General features: G+C 39.4%; 1 protein-coding gene across 1 annotated transcript in view; it reads left to right on the top strand.

Moving 5' to 3' along the window:
- The first annotated feature begins 7,268 nt into the window (after positions 1–7,268).
- Positions 7,269–22,117, top strand: part of UBL3 (ubiquitin like 3) — a 73,905-nt gene continuing 59,056 nt past the window's right edge. The window contains exon 1 of the mRNA XM_005601120.4: positions 7,269–8,057. Coding sequence (XP_005601177.1) covers positions 8,031–8,057 — 27 coding nt within the window. The 5' untranslated portion in view covers positions 7,269–8,030. The remainder of the gene's footprint in view (positions 8,058–22,117) is intronic.

The following is a 22,117-nucleotide window of genomic DNA, read 5'->3' as shown; positions in this document are numbered from 1 at the left end:
AACGGGAGAGCGATTGAGCTAAACCTTGCATATCATTTCTGGGTTAGTGAGACCTACCTCTAGGCCTGAAGACAACGTTGAAAGGCAATCCCTGACTTTTCAGAATCACGGAACTGGGAAGGGAATTTAAAAGCTGCGTCTCTTTAACGCGCTCATTGACAAGACTTTTGGGTGCCATTCATTTACTATGTTAAGCTCTAGGGGTACAAAGATGAATAAAACCCAGCTCTGATCCTGAAGGAGTTTACAGGTAGTTGGAGACTCATGGCACAAACAGATGGAAATGTGGATGCAGCCTAAAAGATAGATAACAAAGCTGCCCATCCGTAGCAAAACTGGGTGTTGCCTCTCCCATTCCTAAGTGGTGGCCCAGGGGCTGTATTATGTCAGTGAATTATTTGCAAACAAGAAAATAATTTCTGAATTTTATCAGATTGATATTTGTACTAAAATGACCCTTAAAATTCCAGGGCCTGGACAGAGAGTCTAGAGCCTGAGAGCAAGCTCCCAAATGAGTGGTCTTCCAGAGGAACCAGCAGGTGAATGGAGAAGGCTGCTGCTGGCCTTGCACTGTGCCCTGCCTCTCCCGCCCACGCCCAGCTCCCCCCGGACAATGCACCCACCCCACGTTGGGGAACATCCCGACTGCAATTCAGGCCTCCCTGGCTTAGTCCCACAGTTGCTCCAGACCTTACAGCACTGGCTGCACTTGTTCTGCTCGCTCAGGGTTAGTTCTTCAAAAATGTTCATTTCTTATGCAAAGAAAAAGGGCTCAATCTGATCGAAATCATCCAAATGCAAAATGAACAACTACGAAGTATGGGGAATTTTTTTTTTAACCTAATAAGTTAGTATATGTAGACAAGGACAGCTCCAAAATTTCTAAATATGAGGGGTTTTCTATCTGGTTGGAATGTGTGTGTGTGTGAATGTGTTTGTGTGTGCTTGCATAGCAAACACTTGTTTTTACTTGAATTGTATTCTACTAGGAGGAGAGAAGAGTTGGTGAGATTCTCGGAGGGGGCTCAGACCTCTCCTGTCACCATGGTGCGTTAACACTATATCAAGGGTATAAGTATATACAGTACTATAAACGGATAGATACAGCTATAGATAAATATAAGAGCTGGGGGGGTGGGGAGTGGTAAAGCTGGGATTTTCATTCATAGGAGCATTCTAACCAGGTTTTCGTTTTGGAAAATAACTTGGCTGTGCAGTTCAAGAGCCACAGGAATGCTCACAGACTTTGACTCAGTGACAACAGTTTCCAGACTTTTACTTAAACAGGTAACTTAAAACGTGGAAGGACATATGCACAAAGAGTGAAAAACTGCAAGCAATCTTTGCGTCCTCCAAATAGAAAATGATTGTGTAAGTAGTAGTACATTGAGGCAATGGAGTAGTAGGCAGCCCTTAAAAGTGAGGAACAGGAAGATTATGCAGCCATTTGTAAACAAGCCCACCTTTTTAATGTTTAAAAAATGAATTTTTATTTAACATTTAAAAGAAAAATTTATATATACCATATGTACACCAGAAAACCTAGAAGGAAATACACAAAAAATGAAAATACTTTTTCTGATTTCCCAAATTTCTGTAATTTTTATATTTCTTTTTATTTTAAAAATAAAAGAGAAAATGCATACTGGGTTGAATATATATTATGTAGTAGAATGACTAAAAGTCCTCCTCGGTTTTGTAGAATGTTTTTGGCAGGAGAAGGAGTAGTGGAACGAGCCCTGTATTAGGAGTCAGCCCTGGTCTCCCATTAAATGTGCATGTTTCCTGATCTGTAAAATGAAGACTTGGGGTTTGATCATCACCAAGACCCCTTGAAAATTTTTAAATTATGTGAGTCCAAGAGGTCACACAACATGACAACTAACCCAAAACATACAGACAAAAGGTTGTTATTGGAGTTCAGAGGCCTTTTTCCATTCTTCTACGAGAAGAAACCATATCACAACACTTCCCAGTTTGACGCCTTTTGACAGCTCCTGTTTGCTATCAGAGTAAATCCAAACCTCTTAGCCTAAACTGTAAAGCCCGCAGTGATTGGCCTCCAGTTTCTCTCTCCCGCCCTTTTCTTACCCCATCCCCACCCCCAGTCCCAAGAAGCAATCTGAGCTTCAGCCCCACCACTCCCTGCCCCCCTCTGGCCTCTAGTCTTGGTCTTGGCCCATGTGATCTCTTCCTGAGCACTCCACCTGCTCGACTGGCCATCACTCTTTTCAACCTCAAGGCTGAATTTACTTTATTTCCTATGTGCTTTCAAAGTGCCCAGTGCTTATTCCCATGGTGGCATTTATCAACTCCTTGTACGGTATTTTAATTTTCACCTTACTTATCTCTCTCTCTTACTGGACTCTGAGCAAAGAGATAAATGTCTTGAGACAGAAATACTGGGGCTCTATCAGAGAAGAGGTCAGTGTCTTGGTTACTAAATAAATACATCGGGGTGGAGGAGGAGAAAACAGTGTGATACGACTATTCCTTAAGCCACTGTGACTGTGGCCACAGGTCACCTACACAAATCACAGTACCTTCAGCTTGTCACTCTAATCATAAAGGACACGACTGGAGAAAAGGAGGGAAGCTGGACTTGAAGGAATTTGGCTTACAGTGTTTCTTAGTGATGGCTGCACATGAGAATTACACAGAGGAGCTTTGAAAAATGCCAGTGTCAGGTCCAGCCCTGGAGAGTCTGATGTAGTTGCTCTGGGGTAGGGCTTAGGCATCTGTCTTTTTAAATGGCTCCTAGTGATCCTTATGGGAAGCGGGTTGAAAATCTCTGGTTAGGGGAGTGTAGGATTAAAGGGGCTGGGCATATTTGCAGTGTGTGAATATGGGGGCTCCTCAGGAGTAAAAGTAGGTCAGCCAGTGCGTCCTATCTATTCCCTCACCTTACACAATTTAATTCCATTCTTCATATCTTAACCTCCTTCGGAGCACGGTCCTCAAATCTACAAACACTCACATTGGTTCTGCTCTGGTGAGAGTAAAGACTGAACGAGGAAAGGCCATTACTAAACCAGTAAGCAGATTATCTCTAGTTTCAAAAGAAAGGGCCTTGGCCAGTTCTGTTAGGGAGTTAACACTTCTTGAGACTCTTTCTATGTTAGGGGTCTTCACACAAGTGTTAGGGGACTTCACACAGATTTTCTCATGAGAAAGAAATATAATATAATTTTACAAAGTAAGCCTTTGAAGTGACTCTTACATTGGAACCAAAGAGGACCAGGCCAGCCTTGAGCAAAACTGGATGGAGGTGGCAAGGGTCATCTTGAGTGCTCCTACTTCCACTTTCTGGGTAGTGCATGGTGTATCCATGATCTTTGCCCCCACCCCCACCCCCCAGGCATTGCTACAGACCTTTCTCTGCCTCTCGTGACATTATCCTACTCCCAGATTTTTAATAAATGACAAGGAATAGCATAATGAGATAATCAACCAAAGTAATATTTGATTAAAGGTTACTGGTCTCATAGAAAATAATGCTTCTATCTAGTTTAAATTCATGAGTTTCCTTGAGAAGACACTTAAGGAATGATCCTGAGATAGAGGAATCATTTCAGACCTTTTTCATGGCAGATGAGGGAGATATAATTTTTAATTTTCATTGATATATAACATATATCATAAAATTCACTCATTTTGCACTAGTCAAAACGTGGAAGTAACCCAAGTGTCCATTAATGGATGAATGGATAAACAAAATGTGGTATATACATGCAATGGAATATTATTTGGTCTTAATAAGGAAGGAAATTCTGACACATGCTACAATATGGACGAACTTTCAAGACACTACGTTAAGTGAAAGAAGCCAGTCACAAAAGGACTAAAACTGTATGATTCTGCTTATAAAGGGACCTAGAGTAGTCAAGTTAAAAGAGACAGAAAGTAGAATGGTGGTTGCCAGGCGCTGGAGGAGGGAAGGAGGAAGCGGTGGTTGTTCATTGGGTATAGAGTTTCAGTTTTGCGAGAGGAAAGAGTTCTGTGGATGGAGGGTGGTGATGGTAGCACAAAAAGTGAGTGTACTTAATGTCACTGAATTGTGCAGCTAAAAACGGTTAAGATGGTAAATTTTATATTATGCATATTTTACCATAATTTAAAAAAATAAATTCACCCATTTAAAGTGTACAATTCAATGGTTTTTAGTATATTTACAGAGTTGTGCAATCATTGCCATAATCTAATTTTAGACCATTTTCATCACTCACTCCACCCTCCCCCCAAAAAAAACCCCCTTATACCTATGAGCAGTCACTTGGGAGAGATATTTTTAACAGGCCATGGATGTCATGTGCTATTCTTCCAGGACTTGACACTCATAGACTCTAAGAAGGGACCTTAGAAACTTAGTCTAACCTCCTTAGACGAAGAAATTGAGGCTCAGAGAGGCAAAGTGTCTTGGCAAAGGTCACATAGCTAATTTGTGACAGAGCCAGGTCTTTTGATTTCCTGTGAAGTAATTCTTCCTAATACAAAATGCTGTGCCACTCACTTTCCTCATATTGATGCTGACCGTAGATTAACAGTATCAAGAAGTTGTTATCCTTCCCTGCTGTGGACAGCTGGCCTCTTTCTCCAGCCTCCCACCTCACCTGCCTGCATCGGGAAGCAGAGAGTAAAGAGAGGAGAGTGGAAAAATCTGCAGCTGTGTTCAGTGAGTTCCCTCAGGCCTTCACTCTGTTGTTGTTAGTGCCGTCCAGTCGATTCCAACTCCTAGCGACCCTGAGTACAGAATCCTGCCTGGTCTGTCTGCACCATCCTCTCACCGTCTGGCACTACATCAGACGGTGCTCTGCTGCTATTCACAAGCTTTTCACGGCCAGTGGCATAGCTTTCAGCACCACAGCAACAAGCAGCCGGCACAGTATGACAGCCAACAGACGGGTGGTGTGGTTCCCTGACCAGGAAAGAACCCAGACCACGGCAGCGAGAACCCCAAATCTTAACCACTAGACCACCAGGGCTGGCTTAATTCTGTTAGGAAAGAGTTATAATGAGTTTTATTGAGAATAATGTCTCAGCTTCTTTCAGAAGAGTGATTGGAAACACAGCTAGGTGCAGTGACTTTTGAAAGATATGGCCTTTTGCAGTGGTGGTAGGGGTAACTGGCAGCAAATAGCAACATCGTGTGTCAGAAATGCCAAGGTCTTGGGCTGGCAGTGGTCATTACAGCCCTTGCTGTATGGCTGTTGGAAAGCAGCCGAGGAAGTGTGAGTTGCTATTTCTATACGTCCTGCCATCTTCTGTTGCTTGCCTTTCTACTTACAGTAGCATTTAGGCCCTGCAGAGCTTTGGCCAGGGCAGTCACTAGATGAAAGCGGGGTTAGAGGAGGGGTGGGGGACTAACTTTGTGAGTGGAAGCCTTCAAAATGTGTTCCAATATTCCTTCTGAACTCATTGGTCGATTGAAACATTTTCAGCTGCCCTTATTTCCTGGAGGGCTGGCACGGAGGGCCCTGTAGTTGCCAAAGATGGAGAATGAGCGACCAAGCAGCAGAGGCCATGGAAAATCATGTAGCTACAGACTCAGAAATACCTAGACAAAGTCCTGAAGCCTAATCAGGTGAGATTTGGGCCTCTTTTTTCTCTGTCCTTTGGTTTCCCTGGGAATTTGATCCATCCTCCTCCTCCCTGGTTACCACCCTAACTCCCCACAGGATGAGGCAGGCCCCTAGGAGTGCCTAGGATTCCTCCAGCCAGGCTACTCAAGAGCCAGGTACTCTAAATGTCCTGGGAGTGTCCATCCTCATGAGACGAACCTGACTGGACAGATTGCTGTGGGGAATGACAGAGGCATCCAGACAATGAGGTCCCCGAGGACAGTGCCTGGATTATTCATCTTTAAACTCCTGGTGCCTAGCAGAGTGCCTGGCACATTTGTTTGCTGAATGAATGAGTAGTAACATTTCATATCAAATGATGCATTATTATTTACAAAGTAATTTATTCCCCACACATGAACTCACCCTTACAACTGCCCCTACTTAACCCCTGGAAGGTAGGCAAGACTGTTTTAGAGATGAGGTCACACAGCTGTAGGCTGGAGACTTCCAGACTTTAAATCTGTTGGGATTTTTATACAGGTGTCTTATTGAGGCTGCCATTCCTAAAATACTCGGCCAAAGCACTAAGAGAGAGATGAATAGGGATTCAGATGGATCTTGTGGTTTCTGCATTTTGTTCCTAAATCTAGGGTAGACATATTCTTCATCTGAGTCTCTCACTAATGGTATTATTTGGTGCTATTTGTTAATCACTTCAGGTGCATAGGTTTTTTATTACATTTTGTGTTAAATAGAATTTAGGGGCTAGCCTGGTGAACTGGTGAATCCCCATTTAGTCTGTAGTAGCTATTTCCTAATATAGATTTGGCATGATACGCTATTGTATCTAATACAGTTTTTGGTAATTTCAATTAACTAGATTGTAGCTTTATGGCCCCGGGTCTGCAAGAAACACATGTTCAAACATTCTCCCTGCTTAATGAGACCCTCGTTCCTGTTGAACTTCTGTGACCTTATTGGAAATCAATGATTGCTTCTGATCTTCCAAATGCAATGTTGAGGAGACTGAGATGAAATCACTATACGAAATGCTCTGAGATTGCAGGATGTGGAGAGCTTGCTGTCATTAAAATGAATGACTCTGCTTGGAGGTAAACCATATTTCAACTCTGCGTGTATATTGTGCATGAGGGAATTTCTCTGTGCAGAATTATTTTCCCCAAATAATTCGCACGGTCACAGCACTGCTGGCAGCAGGTATCACCTAACTCCAGGGCGGCAGCTTGACTAAAGCGAGCTTTCCTTTCCTAGCAACTGTTGCTACGAGGGGCGTGGCCTCGGAGTGGGGCCAGGACGCGTTAGGTGGCCGGCTCCCGCCGCCGCGTAGACTACACTTCCCGTGATGCTCGAGGGTGGTCTCCGTAGTGACGCACTTGGTGTCCGCGGAGGGGGGGCCGGGGGCGGCAAGGGGGGGGTCCGTGCTCTCCCCGTGTCCCCGACTCGCGCTCAGGCAGCTGCGGCCGCCGCCGCCGCCATGTTGGCTTGAGAGGCGATGACAGGAGGGGGCTGCGGCGTTTGGGACTGAAAAGTGGAGGAGGAGAAGAGAGAAAGCTCTGAGAGGAAAGCCTTCTCGGGCTGAGGAGCGGGCGGACCCGGCCTCTTCCGGGCACCAGCCGGAGTCGGCGTCGCGGGGAGCTCGCGAGGCCGGGGAGGGGAGGGGAAGGCGGAGACGGGGGAGGCGGAGGCAGGAGGGGAGGCGCCGGGAAGCCGAGGCGATGCGCCCCGAGCCCCGCTGCTGCCCGGAGGCGCCCGCGGCCTGAGCCCCGAGGGGCCGTGGGGTCTCCTGTCCGGCCCGAACTCCCCGCGCGCCCGCTCGCCGCCTGGACCCGCGCCCCGGCTTTCGCTTTGGCTCCCAAGTAGTTAAATGCCCTTGAGCGCGGGTTTCCGCGGCCCGGCTCTCAGCCCCGGCCGCGCCAGCTGAGCCCGCTCCCCGCGCGTCGGCCCGGCCGGCCCGCGCCCGCCGCCCGCCGCCGGGTCCATGTGTGGCTACATAGTTATCTGTGTACATCCACACTCGGGCATTTTCCGCCTGCTTAATGAGGACTTGACTCGGGAGCGAGTGTGAATCATTGCCGGGCCGGGAAAGGAGGAAGGCGGATTTAACCCCCTCCCACCCCGCTCCATGTCCGTGTGTCACTCGGCTCGGTCCACCTGGCGCGGCAGGTCCTGTAGCTGCTGCTGCTGCTGCTGCTGCTGCTGCTGACGACGGCGACGACGACGGGGGCTGCTGCTGCCATCCCGGGAGTTCCTCCCGCTCCGGCCACACGGCTTCGGGGATTGTTCCTCTTCGCGCACAACCTCGGCCAGGCGGCACTTTGGCTCCGAAACAACTTAATTTTTTGGCGTTAAGGTTGATTTCTGTAGCTTGAAGACTCCTGCTCTTTTTGTTGTTGTTGTATTTTTTTTTTTTTTTTTGCGTACACATCTGGGTGTATATCAACCGGCAAGATGTCCAGTAATGTCCCGGCGGATATGGTAAGTGAAGGATAAGTTACGACACCCTTTGATTTAATTGTGGTTTCCAATCTTATTTAATCAGAAAGGATGCAGGCGTGGGGTGAAGGTTTGCGGGGGGCTGTTGAAAAGCCGCGGTGCTAGGAGATTTGGAGAAGTTGGAGGTTCTGGTTTCCTCCTTTGCGAAAGTGCTGCTCTTAGTATGGGTTTTCTCATTTGGTTGTGTTTTCTAAATCATTAAAGGCAATGGAGAAGTAGGGACAATGTAGCAAGGTGGCTGAGGTGGGGAAAATCTCTCCCTCTTTGCTAGAAGCCTCTGGACACTTGTGTCTTCAAGCTTCTGAAAACGTCAGTGACAGTGGGCAGAGCTGAGGACGGTGTCCCCACTAGATCCAGAGGGAGAGAGGCAGACGGGGATCTTGCTCGGTGACACCGACGAGCTCGTTGATGCAGTAGGTACAAACTTGAGGTTTGAGAACAGGACGTGTGTCTCTTCAAGAAAAAGTCTGCTAGAATTTGCTCTGAGCTTTTTGAAATGTCTGGGTGAACAAGTAGGGCAACAGAAATGCTAAGATGTTTTGGCATTTTCACAAATCTAGGCTGACCGTATATTGGCACTTTTTATGAATATTCCAGGACTTTTAGTACCAAATATTTAGTAGTATTACATCGGTGGACGTTTAAAAGCTGTTAAAACACATTATTGAGGCTTGATCCTTGATGGTTGAGAACCTGAAGCAAAAAGTACTGTTGTTTATTGACGCTGTTCTTTTAAAGGTTGAGCTTGAGTCAGTTAACTAACAGTAACCGTGTAGGCTTACAGTGCCGAGAGGGGGTTTGTGTGTGTGTGAAATTACACTTTGCAGTCTTAGGGACAAACATAATGCCATTAGCAGGAAGAGGAAACAGTTCTTGCTTATGAAAGAATTGAAGTTAACATAGTTATGCTCACTTACATTAAGTTAACATTTGAGTGTGCGTGTATTCCAGCAAAAAAACAAAATTAAACTTTGCTGATGATTAAATTTTAAAATGTCAGATGTTTCTATAGGAGCAAACCTCGTTTATAGGCTTAAAAGTGAAAAAAAAAATGAAAGGACTTTAAATGGCACATTTTGACCTTGGTTTAAAGACATTTTGCTTATGTTTGATTTCCCATTTAATGCGCTGTTTAAATGCAATGGAATCATAATGGTCTGTCTCTTAGGTGACCACACAGCAACCTTACACTGTCCTTCCTGACTCTTAAAACTCATGCATTGTGCTTTTAGTTTTCCCTTCCCTCCCTGTGTGCACACGGAAGAATAGTCTCCTGCCGGCTTAAGGATAGCTGGGCTTGGTTTCCTCTGCTCTGCTCTCCAAGTTGCCTGGAGAGGTCTGTGGACTGAGCTGGGAAATGCTATCTCCCCTGTGTGATGAGTGCTCTGTGGGCTCGTCACCTCCAGCAAAGATTTGCTCTCTATAAAGCCTCCATTTTATATCACCACACACGCTGCAAGATATGTTCACCCTAAGTACTATTTATTCTGTCACAGAAGTTGTAACGAAATAGGTTTGTGTCATTAAAACAGTGCCACTACTTTCCTTAGGCCCAGTGATAAAGAAAAGCTGGAATGTGCGTAGCATCAGTCACAAATTGAAATGATTTGGGGAATAGTGTTTCCAAGTCAGAAGGTTTGGAAGCTAATGTTCAGATCAGGGGACCAGGAAGTAATGGCAAGATTTTATTAATAGCTACAATTATAAAATATAACTATTTCTGTTTTAGACTGTATTTTAAGGCCTTGATGATTCTGTGGTGCTTTGAGATCCCTTGATTAAAGGTGATATGCAAGGGCAAAGCAGTATTATATAATAAACATATAATGCCCTGATGATGCTATTTCAGAGTGTGTCTAAAGTACAGCTCAGATTAGATTGTTCCGAGTATTTTTTATGGCTCGTTTTCTAGCAGTTCAACTTGTTGAGGCCTCAAGGTTTTTTTTCCTGTGTTGAAGCCTTTTAAACCTTCATTTACTATCACTTACTTACGTTGCATTTTTGCTTAAAAAGTGCCTTCATTTGATATGTGCCTAAGATTCCCAGCTCTTTGAAATATAACGTGATAAATACTGGTTAAAAGTTGTCAGTTAAATGCTTAATGTTGTTAAACTCTTCACATCAGTAATTGGCAATAAATTTGCATTTACAATAATGACTTAAAGTGAGAACAGTTTCACCACTCACTGAATCTTGAAAAGCCTCATCCTCCCCACCCCCGCCTCCTTCCACTCTGACATTTCCCTTGCAGTATAACTCTAAATCGATCAGGATGTGCACTCTTGCAAGTGCGAATTCATGCATTTTTGCTAGGTGCAGTAAAATTGTCAAGTTTCTAAGTGGTGACAGCTAGTCTGTGTTATTTAGAAACAAATACTGTGCTCTTTTGCATGTTCATGGTGCTTGTCAGTTGTATAGGAAAATCCTGTTTGGGAGATGAGGTGGGGCAGTGAAGTTATAACCCCTGCCATGTTTTCATCAGAGATAATTTGTTCTCGAGCTACAGTAATTGCTAAATCAATAGATGTTTTTTGGTAGTCTTCTTATGGCAATGATTGTGACTCACTTTAAAATCGACTTTTGAGCGTCTTTTTTGTTTTGTAATTATAACTCACATTCAAAGTTTATTTTTAAACACTGAATATATTTTTGTGTTTACCATAAGGAGTCTCTTTTTTTTATAATCCAAATTTAGCAAGTAGATCTTTTTGGAGGGGGAGTGGTACCCCTAGTGAATGGGTTTGCTATACTCTTAAAAAGTAGTAATTTGCAGTTGACACTTTTCCCATTAACATTCTGTAAATATATCCTATAAATAATATAAATATATTGACATAAAATACTGGCTTTTATTTTGCTAAGAGTGATAGAGTTTAAACTAAGAAATTTACCAGGATTCCAGTGTAATAACTTGTTTCTGAAAAAAATCTGAAAATATCTGAATGGAGTATCATAATAATAAATTGTCTTTAAGTGATTCATTTCCTTTATTTTGTCTTAGCCCAAATCATAGTTCATGATAGGGCAATATTCATTGTTTATAGTTGTGGTGTGAATTATCTTAATGACTGTAGCTCTTCTGAAAGAAAATGTTTACTCTTTCTGTTAGTAGTAAGGCCTGAGGCTGGGAAGATAAGGTGGTAATTTTGTTTTCTGTATTGGGAAAATTATCAAGAAATAAATTATTGTATTTATAAAATTATTATGCAAAACATTTGAAGTACTATTTAGAGCTTTGGACTAAAATTAAACTTTACAATATCTGTAAAATTGAAAACCCTACCTAAGATAGAAATTGACAATTAGTGTGAGAATAATAGCAAGGCAGTTTCGGTATTTGAAACATTTTAGATGATAAAACGTTTGAAGAAAATCTCTGTATCTTTTTAAACTGTTAGTGTAGAAATTGTAGCAGTTGTAACGATTTTTAGTCTTGGGTTGGATGAGATAATGATAATCTGAGTTTTTTCAGTGCTTGATGAATATTTTTATTGTTGGGTTATATCTCTTCCATTTGTGGAAGAAATATTGGAGCCCTCTGGTGGACAGGAAATTATTAAAATGAATTTCCTTTCAAAGTGAACTTTATCACTTTTCCAAGTTAAAGTAAAATGACAGATGTAGAGTATACCAAGGGAAAATGTCATGCTAGAAAAAGGTCCAGAGAACAGAAAATTTTTAACTTTGAAGAAAGAGTATAATATCTAATACCCCAAATTTTCTCTTTACTTACAGTTCCTTTTAATTTTTCTCTTGCTAGAGCTGTTATTTCAACTGTAAAGTGGGAGGTTTTATGAAGCTAATGAGTAGATAAGTGCCATTTACATATATAAGTGTGTGACTTGATGAACAGCTTAATAGATAATATATCTGTAATGGAATGTTTCTCTAAATTGTTTTACTTGAATGTGTCTTATATTGGGTGTTCTGAATTAGACATTTTTATTAAGAAAACAACTGACAAATTATTTTCCTCAGCTTTGATTGTCTTTTCCTCTCTAGCTCTGAACCCTACTCCAGCTCATGTCCTTCTCCTGTAAAAATGGTTTTTCATTCATTCTAGCCCACAGTGATCTTTCCTTTCTGTGAACCATTTTCTTTCAGTTTGAGATTCTTCTTATATGATGTCAAATTTATATGGATATGTGTCATATTTATTGTATCTCCTGTAATTTTTAAAACAGAATAGATATTTAAAAACTGTTGAGTGATTTTCTTGACTCATGAAGCTTTACTCTCTTTGTTACTTATGGAAAAAGTAAATATTGTTCCATACTATTACTACTGATAATAATAATAATGGTGTTAAATATGAAGCTGTGATGTCTGCTTCTATTACAACTTTGAATATGAAAAATATATTTTTAATATTAGTGCTTGAAGTTATTTTAAATTAGTGGATGAAGTACTGATGGCTCTAGTAGTGTTCATGATACGGAACAGTAAATGTATTTTAGGAGACTGAAGCATGTGCTTCTTTAATGTGCTCTTTAAAAATTCCTTTCATTCTGGGGGAAAAAACTGAAAGTGACTGTAGAATTCATGGTAACTGGAATCTCTGGGTAGTATGTTATCCTAAATCAATAAATTTTCTGAATACATGAAGGTTGTTTTTGGAAATATCTCAATCCAACAGTTTTGAATTACTGTCCTGTTTGCTTAAGCATAATATACTATGCATAATTTTACTTATTTTTGCTGACTTTAGAGCCATGATTTGAATAGCATAATAATAACTGATTCAGTTCAATGAGCATTCACTGAGTTCTTCTGTGTAACGTATCATTATTCTATAAGCTACAACTGTCTTACTCTCAGCACCTCATACAGATTGTGAAGCTTTCTGTCCCTTTACTAGATCAGCACTTTACAAAGTGAGATGAGGCAAGTCTGTTGAGATGTGAAAAGAAAAATATTAGAACTTGTATTTGTTTATTTTGTGCTCCAAGAAGGGGGAGGAGTTGAGCTTTTGTGTTAATACGTGGATGGGCTCTGAGGCTTTTCTAGGTGCACAATCAGATGCTTACAGTGTGGTTTGCTGAGGGAGACGTGGGAATTCTCTGATGTAGAGGCCAACAGCAGCACCGTGAGCTTCGCAAAGTTTTTGCTTTCTGTTATAGTATATTATATAGTTACTTTAAAAAATCTTTGATACTTTGTATTGAGATGAGGAGCAGAGGTTTACTGTCAAAGTATTTAAAACAGTTGTAGAGCTCAAAACTGAATAATGTACTTTTATTTTACAAAAGATGAATGGTTCTACATGCTGATCTTTTCCATGATGACAAGAAGCTATCACTAGTATGTTGAGAAAACCAACACTAAATTGTCTCTTCAAGGCAAAGTTGGCATTTTAACCAGTAAGTGAGAAAGTACTTCCTTTTCAGAAGAAACTAATGTTATGGCAAGAACATTCTGAAAACATCTTTAGATGTTTCCAGTGTGTTGAAAAATCTTCCATACAGAGAATTTTGGTGGACTTTGGACCCATTTACTGGAAACATAAAAAGCAACACATTTTACTTAGTTTGCAAAAATATCTGACTGACATCAGGAAAAATAAAATTTTAATATCATTGATAACAGATAACTGAGGCAACAAAAACTTGTGCATATTTGATAATAGACTAAAAAAATATGATTTAGTAAACCAGGAAATGACATATTCTTCTATGTGGATCTGTGCTTCTTTGTGAAGTAAGTTTTTCAGGTATGACTCATGACACCTCTTGAAACCAAGCATTGAAATACATTGAACTTCAGAAATCGGGAAACCAAGATTTTAAAAAATAAAGAGGCATATTCAGTAACAATGTACTCAATATGTTAATAGTAGTAATATTTTTAGTGATTGTGAGGTTAAAACATTAATATTTAAAATGTTTATAGTTGAAATTAAAACGATATTTTAATCTTTTAATTTCTGTTTTAGTATGTTTTATAATATACATAAAATATATGATTTATAAATGAATATACACGTGTTGCAGGTATATGCTCAAGTATTTTATAGTTGAGATATTCAGTCAAAAAAATTTAGAAGCCATTATGTAAGATGACTTCATATTTCTGAGCATTTCAAGTTCTTGTGTTTGATATATATAGTTTTTCTGTCTCCTGCCTTGTTGGGCAATTATATTTTTCTGTGGTCAGTATGCCTACCTGTCCCTCTCTCAATATTTACACTTGCTGATTCTAATTTGCTATGGGTTTGGAAACCAGATTTTCAAAGTTGATTAGAATAAAGTGTGTTAAAAATTAGCAAGTGGTGTTTGAGTAGGATTTTCAGGAGTTGCCCTATAATAAAGTGCATGATCTTTATTTCACGGACTTGATCATGTCTGTTTTGGTTGCTTAGAGTTCTGTTTACTCAAGGGGGCTTATTTTCTGGCTCTTAACTCTGTTTTGCAGAGATGTAGATTGCTGATAGTGAAGAACAAGGCAGATGACTAAAAAAATAAAATGACATAAATAGCTTTATTTTGAGCTCATAGAAGAGAGAAGCTAATATTGGGTACCTGCTAGTTATCAGGCAGATACTTGGCATTTTACGTGGTAACATTTCATTTAATCCTCACAGTGACCCTGGATAAATATAATTGGTATATAGATAAAGAAACTGCTACTACCCACCAAGTGAAGACCACCAGGAGTGCATCTTTAGTGAAACAAGTTAGGTTTATTGACTGGTGCAGCAAGGAAGAGCACAGGCTTGAGGAACCAGGCGGAGTTTCAGTAGGAGAGAATGGACGAAGTCTGTGGTGGGGGTTGAGTTGTGCTGAATGATTCTAATGAGATACTGGGCAAGTGGAGACGAGCTCTGGATCACATGCCTTGGTACTGGAAGCGGAGGGGGCTCAGGAATTGGATCTCTCAGCAGTCTTTGTTTAGGAGGCAGGAGAAAAGAAGGGGGCTTGGGGAGATTGTTAGTCGTGGAGCTGTAGTGTGGCCGAGAGAGAAATTTCGTTACCCGTTGGTCTTCTGTTGGTCTTGACCCTGTCTTTTAGAGACATCCCAGTGTGATTATCAGCAGAGCTGATTTTTTCTTTCTCACAACGTGGGTTAGGAGAAGGTAAGGAACTTGTTTGAGGTCATGTAGCTAGTAAAAAGTAGAGCTAGATGAGGAATTTGGGTCTGATGGCATACCTGAGCAAACACTGCTGCATCCCTCAGGCGCACTTTCCTAAGCGTGATACCTCACACTCCTCCTGCCACCTTGCTCCAGGCAGCCATGCGAATTGGCCTGAGCTGGTGTGGTGGAGTAGAGATGACATCTGTTTTATCTATCTTTGCAAAATACTGTGTAACCGCTGGGTTGGAATGATTTTCATGAAGGTAGATTGTCTTATTAATTGCTAAAATTAAAGGGAGTTTTCTTTAAACTTCTTGGAACTTTGAGTCCTCTTCTACATATATAATAGATTTTTTTCCTATAAACTTGCCACTTTGAATGCTGAAACTGCCATTGCTTTATATATGTAACACATAGATTGATTTGTAATGGCTTTAGTGCTTTCAGGGAATTTTGTTTTTGTCTTCATATTATACCTGATTATGTATGATGCAGATTCTCTATTGATTGATTCAAGTCTGGTAGTATTTTTTTTTATGGTCTAAATGAAATATATACATGGGCAATTTTCTGTGACTAGATTTTGAGAAGAAAATGTTCTTTCTGCTGAAGAAAATTATCTAAGTTAGGCATTTTATCTGTTTATGAACTTAAGATGGCAATTCATTGTGTCTAGACAAAATGTTCTCTTATGATATGTTTAATTTTCTTTATTTTCACATAAAGTTAGTGTTTTTGCCTTAGAAGAATATTCCTGCTTTTGTATCCTGCTTTTTCATTCAGTCCTCTATCATGAACGGGATCCATGCAAATAAGCGTGGAACCATATTATAATTTTGAACTGATTCTGATAGATGTACATAAATTGTTTAGCTAATGCCATATTCATGGGCAGTTAAGCTATTATAAACAATGATATAATGTATGTTTTAAAACATATCTCTGTGCCTTGTCTGATTATTTTCTTTGGATAAAGTTCTTAGGAATGTACTTGCTATGTGTTAAATGTGTTAAAAATTTATATTTCTTTCTATTTTTTTAAATTTAATTTGCTGTTCAAGTTTCTTCAGATGGATACTGAAATCATCAATGATCAATCTTCTTTTTTTAGTATATGCATTTAAATCTGTGAAATTTCCTTATAAATGCAACTTTAGCTGGACCTTACAAATTTGGGGATTGGGAGGAGGGATACATATTTACTAATTTGAAAGCATCCTTAAATTTCTGGATAAACTTTTTCATTATACATTATCCTTTCACTATGCTAAATATTTCGTTTACAATGTTCGCTTTTTTTTTTTTTTTTTGAGGAGGATTAGCCCTGAGCTAACCTCCGCCACCAATCGTACTCTTTTTGCTGAGGAAGATTGGCTCTGAGCTAACATGTGTGCCTATCTTTCTCTACTTTATATGTGGGATGCCTGCCACAGCATGGCTTGACAAGCAGTACATAGGTCCATGCCTGGAATCCGGGCCAACCAACCCCGGGCCACTGAAGTGGAGTGTGCGAACTTCACTGCTCCGCCGCTGGGCCAGCCCCTACAATGGTCACATTGTTGTTTATGAAAAAGATTGACTAGTGGTTTTAATTTTTTGTAAAGTCTTTGACAGATTTAAGTATCAAAGTTATGCTGACTTCATAAAATGAGCTGGGAAGTGTTTTTTATTCTCTGGAAGAGTTTGTGAAGATTGATTTTATTTTGTCCATAAGTGTTTGGAAGAATTCACTGGTGAAGCCATCTGGAGTCATCTTGTAGGGATTATTGATCCTATTTCTTCAATACTTATGCCACTATTCACAATTTCTATTACTTCTTTGTCAGTTTTAACAGAGGGTTTTGTCAAATCCCTTTTCAAGGAATTTGTCCATTTTATCTAGATTTTCCAATTTGGCTTAAAATTTTTCACAATATTCTTTTATTATCTTTTTGATGTTTGTAGTATTTGTAATTATACCTGCTTTTTAAATCTGCTTATTGGTAATTTGTGCTTCCTCTTTATCTCAATCAGTTTTCAAAGAGCCAATTTCCAGATTTATTTTCTATTGGATTCTGCTTTTTTTTAAAAAAAATTTTATTGTGGTCATAATAGTTTATAACATTTTGAAATTTCAGTTGTACATTTTTATTTGTCAGTCACCATGTAAATGTGCCCCTTTACCCCTTTTGCCCACCCCCCTTTGTCCTCTGGTAGCCACTAATCTCTTTTCTTTGTCCATGTGATAGTTTATCTTCCACACATGAGTGAAATCATATGGTGTTTGTCTTTCTCTGGCTTATTTCACTTAAGGTCCATCATTGTTATTACGAATGGGACGATTTTGTCTTTTTTTGTGGCTGAGTAGTATTCCACTGTATGTGTTTATACCACATCTTCTTTATCCAGTCATCAGTTGATGGGCGTTTGGGTTGCTTCCACTTCTTGGCTATTGTGAATATTGGGTTCTTTTACCTTTATATTTCTTTCTATTTTTTTTTTAATTTAATTTGCTGTTCAAGTTTCTTCAGATGGATACTGAAATCATCAATGATCAATCTTCTTTTTTTAGTGTATGCATTTAAATCTGTGAAATTTCCTTATAAATGCAACTTTAGCTGGACCTTACAAATCTGATATATATTTTTATTTATCATTAGATTAAAAATATCTTAAATTTTCCGTTTTGGTTTCTTTTTTGATCCACAGGTTACTTAGAAATATATTGCATAATATCTAAATGTTTGAGGATTTTCTAGCTATATATATAATGTTTTTTTTTGAGGAAAATTAGCTCTGAGCTAACATTTGCCACCAATCCTCCTCTTTTTTGCTGAAGAAGACTGGCTCTGAGCTAACATTCATGCCCATCTTCCTCTACTTTATATGTGGGACGCCTGCCACAGCATGGCTTGCCAAGCGGTGTGTAGGTCCAGACCTGGGATCCAAACTGGTGAACCCAGGGCTGCCAAAGTGGAATGTGTGAACTAAACTGCTCCGCCACTGGGCTGACCCCTCTAGCTATATTTTTGTTGTTGATATTCAGTTTAATACTACTATGGTCTAAGATCATTCTTTCTGTGATTTCAGTTGTGGATAATTTGTTGATGCTTGCTTTATGATCAGTATTAGAAAATTGAGTATGGTATGCTTAGTATCATTTAAGTCACATTTATCAGTCATGTTCACATCTATTATATCACCACTGACATTTTGGTCTTTTTTGTCATTCAGTTGAGAGAAGCATGTTAAAATCTCCAACTGTGTAAGGATTCATCTGTATGTTCTTTTAGTTTTCTCAAATTTTGCCTTATTTATTTTGAGGCTAAGTTATTGGCTGCAAATAAATTTACTATTGTTGTATCTTCCTATTGGATTCATCCTTTTATCATCATTATTGCTAGTAATAATTTTTGTCCTAAAGCCTGTTTTTTTGGATATATATAGTATACTTTTCTTTTGGCTTCTCTTCCCATCCTTTTCCTGAAAACCTTTTTGTCTTTATACTTAAGATGAATCTCTTTAAGTGTCAGATAGTTAGGTTTTATTTTTTATTAAGTTTGATAATCTGTGCTGTTTTATATTTAATCTGATTACTCAATTACATTGTTTGGGTTCAAATTGACCATTTTATGTGTTGTTTTCTACTTGTACCATCAATCCTTTAGAACTTTCCCCTCTCATTTCTTTGGGTTTAATCAAATGTTTATTTCATTCCATATCTCCCCTCTTAGCTTGTTATAAATTCTTTTATTATCTCTTTACTGGGTAACTTAGAGATTATAATGTTATAATTTTTTACTTACTTGACTTGAATTCTGTTTTTGTTTGCCTGAAAATGTATTTATTTTACCTTCATTTTTAAAGGGTCTCTTTTAGCACCTTCAAGTTATTTTATAATGTCTGGCTCTCACTGTTCTGTTAAGTCAGCTTTTGGTCTTACTGTTGCTCCTTTGAAGTCAATGTGTTTTCCTTTGGCTGCTTTTAAGATTTCATCTTTGTCTTTGGTTTTCAGCAGTTTTACTATTACGTGCTTATGTGTGGCTTTCTTCCTAAGTATTCTGTGTGGAGTTTGTAGACTGTCTTGAGTCTATGGCTTGCTGTATTTTGTAACGTTGGGAATTTTCTTAGCTGGTATTCTTTACGTACTCTTTCTATCCAATTCTTTCCTTTCCTTCTGGGACTACGGTTACATATGTCAGGTCATTTCACAGTTTCCATTCTTTTTTCCCCCTCTGTGTATCAGTTTTGATATTTTTCACTGACCTGTCTTCAAGTTCACTTATCGTATCTTCTCTGTCCAATATCCAATTATACCCTATTATTGAGTTCTTAATTTCAGCTTTTGTGTTTTCAGTCCTAAAATTTCTACATATTCAGGTTCTCACAATGTTTTTGTGTATTCTCTTGAATGTATTAATCATTGCTGTAATGTTCCTCTCTGATGACTCTTAATACCTAGATCACCCTTGAAGTCTATTTCTGTTATCTGGTTTTTGATCATTTGATGCTTTTTCCTAGGATGCCTGGTCATGTTTTATTAACAATGTGATGAAAAATTATAGAGGATCTGTATGATGTTGTCTTTCTCCAGATAGGGTTTAATATTCTCTGGCAGCCAGTTAGGAAGAGATTGATCACTTTGATTCATCGGTGACTGAGAGGACATGAGGCTGAATTCAGGGCAATCAGGAATTCCAAATAGCCTCACTCCTAGTGCATAGCTCTTTTAAGGTCTCACTTGAAAATTTGGAGTATTTACCAAAATGTCTCTTCCTTGGCAAGTCCTGAATTTCAAGTATTGTGAGGCTGTTGAAAGCTCTGCTTAGCTTTTTAGCCTCTTTGCAACATCTTTTTGCTGGGTTTTCTGCATTTCAGTCCATGTTGTTTATGATTCAGCACATTTCTGGATGGCAAAAATCGAGCAGAATGTTGGGCTCATTCTTTGAGTTTCCTTTTTATCTGGGATCCTCAGTTCCTGGCTACCTTGGTAGTGGAGAATTCCAGTTTTTGTCTTCCCAGCCCAGTGAGACTAATACAAGCTCTGGAATGACGCTCTCTGCTTGCTCTTTATGCCCTGTACTGGGAATTGGCGAATACCTCAAGGGGAAAGAGTGGGGATCTTCTCAGTGTTTCTCTTCTTTATGGGCTTTTGGCTTCTGATGTCTTGACTCTCTTGATTGCTCTCTCTATGCCTTCAAATAGTTGGGGGTTTTGTATTTTATCTCACTTTTAGTTTCAGTGGGAAATTTGGTCTAGTATTGCTATTCCCTCATACCTTAACCTAAGTGCCCTTTCTTTTTTGTGCTTTGGTTTCATTCTTTTTTTACTCTTTTGGCTATAGAATCAGCAGTGTCTCTCTTCTATCCTAATAGTAGCTAAGAATAGCTAAAATTAATTAAATACTTAACTATGTTACTTACTATGGCACCGTCAGCCAAGTGGTTGCTTAAGTCAGACATCTAGGAGTCATCCTTGATTCCTGCCTTTCCCTCATCCCTTGAGTTCATTCCATTTCAAAATATATCTGGAATTCGTCAACTTCTCTTCGTCTCCATACTGCCGTCCTATTGCATGCACCGTCTCTCTCTCCCAGACTACTGCATTAGTCTGGGGACTAATTCTACTTCCATTCACATTCTCTTATAATACATTTTCCAAAAGTAGCTTGAGTGATCTTTATGAGACATTAATTGGATTATTTTTCCCTCTGTCAAACAGGAAACTTCAGCAGCTTTCCAGTGAAGAATAAATTCCCATAGAATAAAATCACAAATCCTTACCATAGCCCTTCAGAGTCTTGCATCGTCCTCCTGCCTGTCTCTATGATCTTATCTTATTCGGCTTACTAAGCTTCAGTTATACTGGCTTCCTCTCAGTTCCTCAAACAAGCCACAAGCTCTTTCCCACAGCAGGGCTGAGCCTTTGCACCTATCAGCCCCTTTGCCTAAAACCTTTGTCAGTATACGTCTATACCCTGTATATAGGGGTAATGCCTTCTTAGCTTTTCTGTCCTCGAAGACACTTTTCCTGACCACATCTAAGTTGAATTCCCTCACTCCCTTGGTTTCTGTCTCAGGACCCTGTTGGCTTCCTCCATAGCACTTGTCACTCTATAATTCATTTGTCCGTCTTTCCCAGTAGGCCTTTGATTCTATGAGGGTAGGTATCTAGCTTTCATTTGCCACTATAGCCAGTACCTAGTATAGTGCCTCTTGTATAGTAGGTTCTTCATAAATATTGTGGAGTAAAGGAGTAAATGACTGTTATAGGCACTGTGCCAAGGTTATTACTTGAAACATTTAATCCTCCAAAAAACTTTCAGAACAAGCCTATCAGGCAGGTAGATGCTAGTGTTAGCTGCATTTTATTGATGAGAAAAGTGAGGCTTAATTATGTTTGGTAATTTTCCTGAAGCCAGCCAGCTAGGTGGGATTTTTTATATTCTTGGATTTTTCTTACTTTTTAACTTTTTGACCATTCTTTATCTTCTTATTCCATATTCTCTTCACTATATCTTAAAGCTAATGGCTGTGATGATACTAATATTCTGGTATTTCAACTTTAGCTTCTTGCCTTTGCTTAACGTTAAATAATAGCCAAAATGTCACAAAGGAATTAGAAATTTGTGATGTAAGTTGAGAAAGTTTTAATAGGACTTAAATACTTGAAATGGTAGATTTCCTGTATGGCTGTTAAGTACTGTGAATGATTTTTCAAGGTATAAAATCTCTGTTTTGTGACAGTAAATAGAAAGACTATGTTCCAATTAATTGCATTTATTTGAATATATTATATATATTAAATTCATATTTGAAGAAAACATTTTTGAGCCTTTTATATTTAAAGGACTATTTAGTTATATAGATTTTTAATTTTAGCACTCAAAATAGTCAATAAAATTTCCATGTTAGGTATCATTTTATATCCATACTTATTAGTCTACATGTAATAATCCTACTCTTTTCATTTCTTTGCATTTGTCATTCAA

The sequence above is a fragment of the Equus caballus genome, chromosome 17, assembly GCF_041296265.1.
Source record: "Equus caballus isolate H_3958 breed thoroughbred chromosome 17, TB-T2T, whole genome shotgun sequence".
NCBI lineage: Eukaryota > Metazoa > Chordata > Mammalia > Perissodactyla > Equidae > Equus > Equus caballus.
This window is presented reverse-complemented; position numbering and strand designations above follow the sequence as displayed.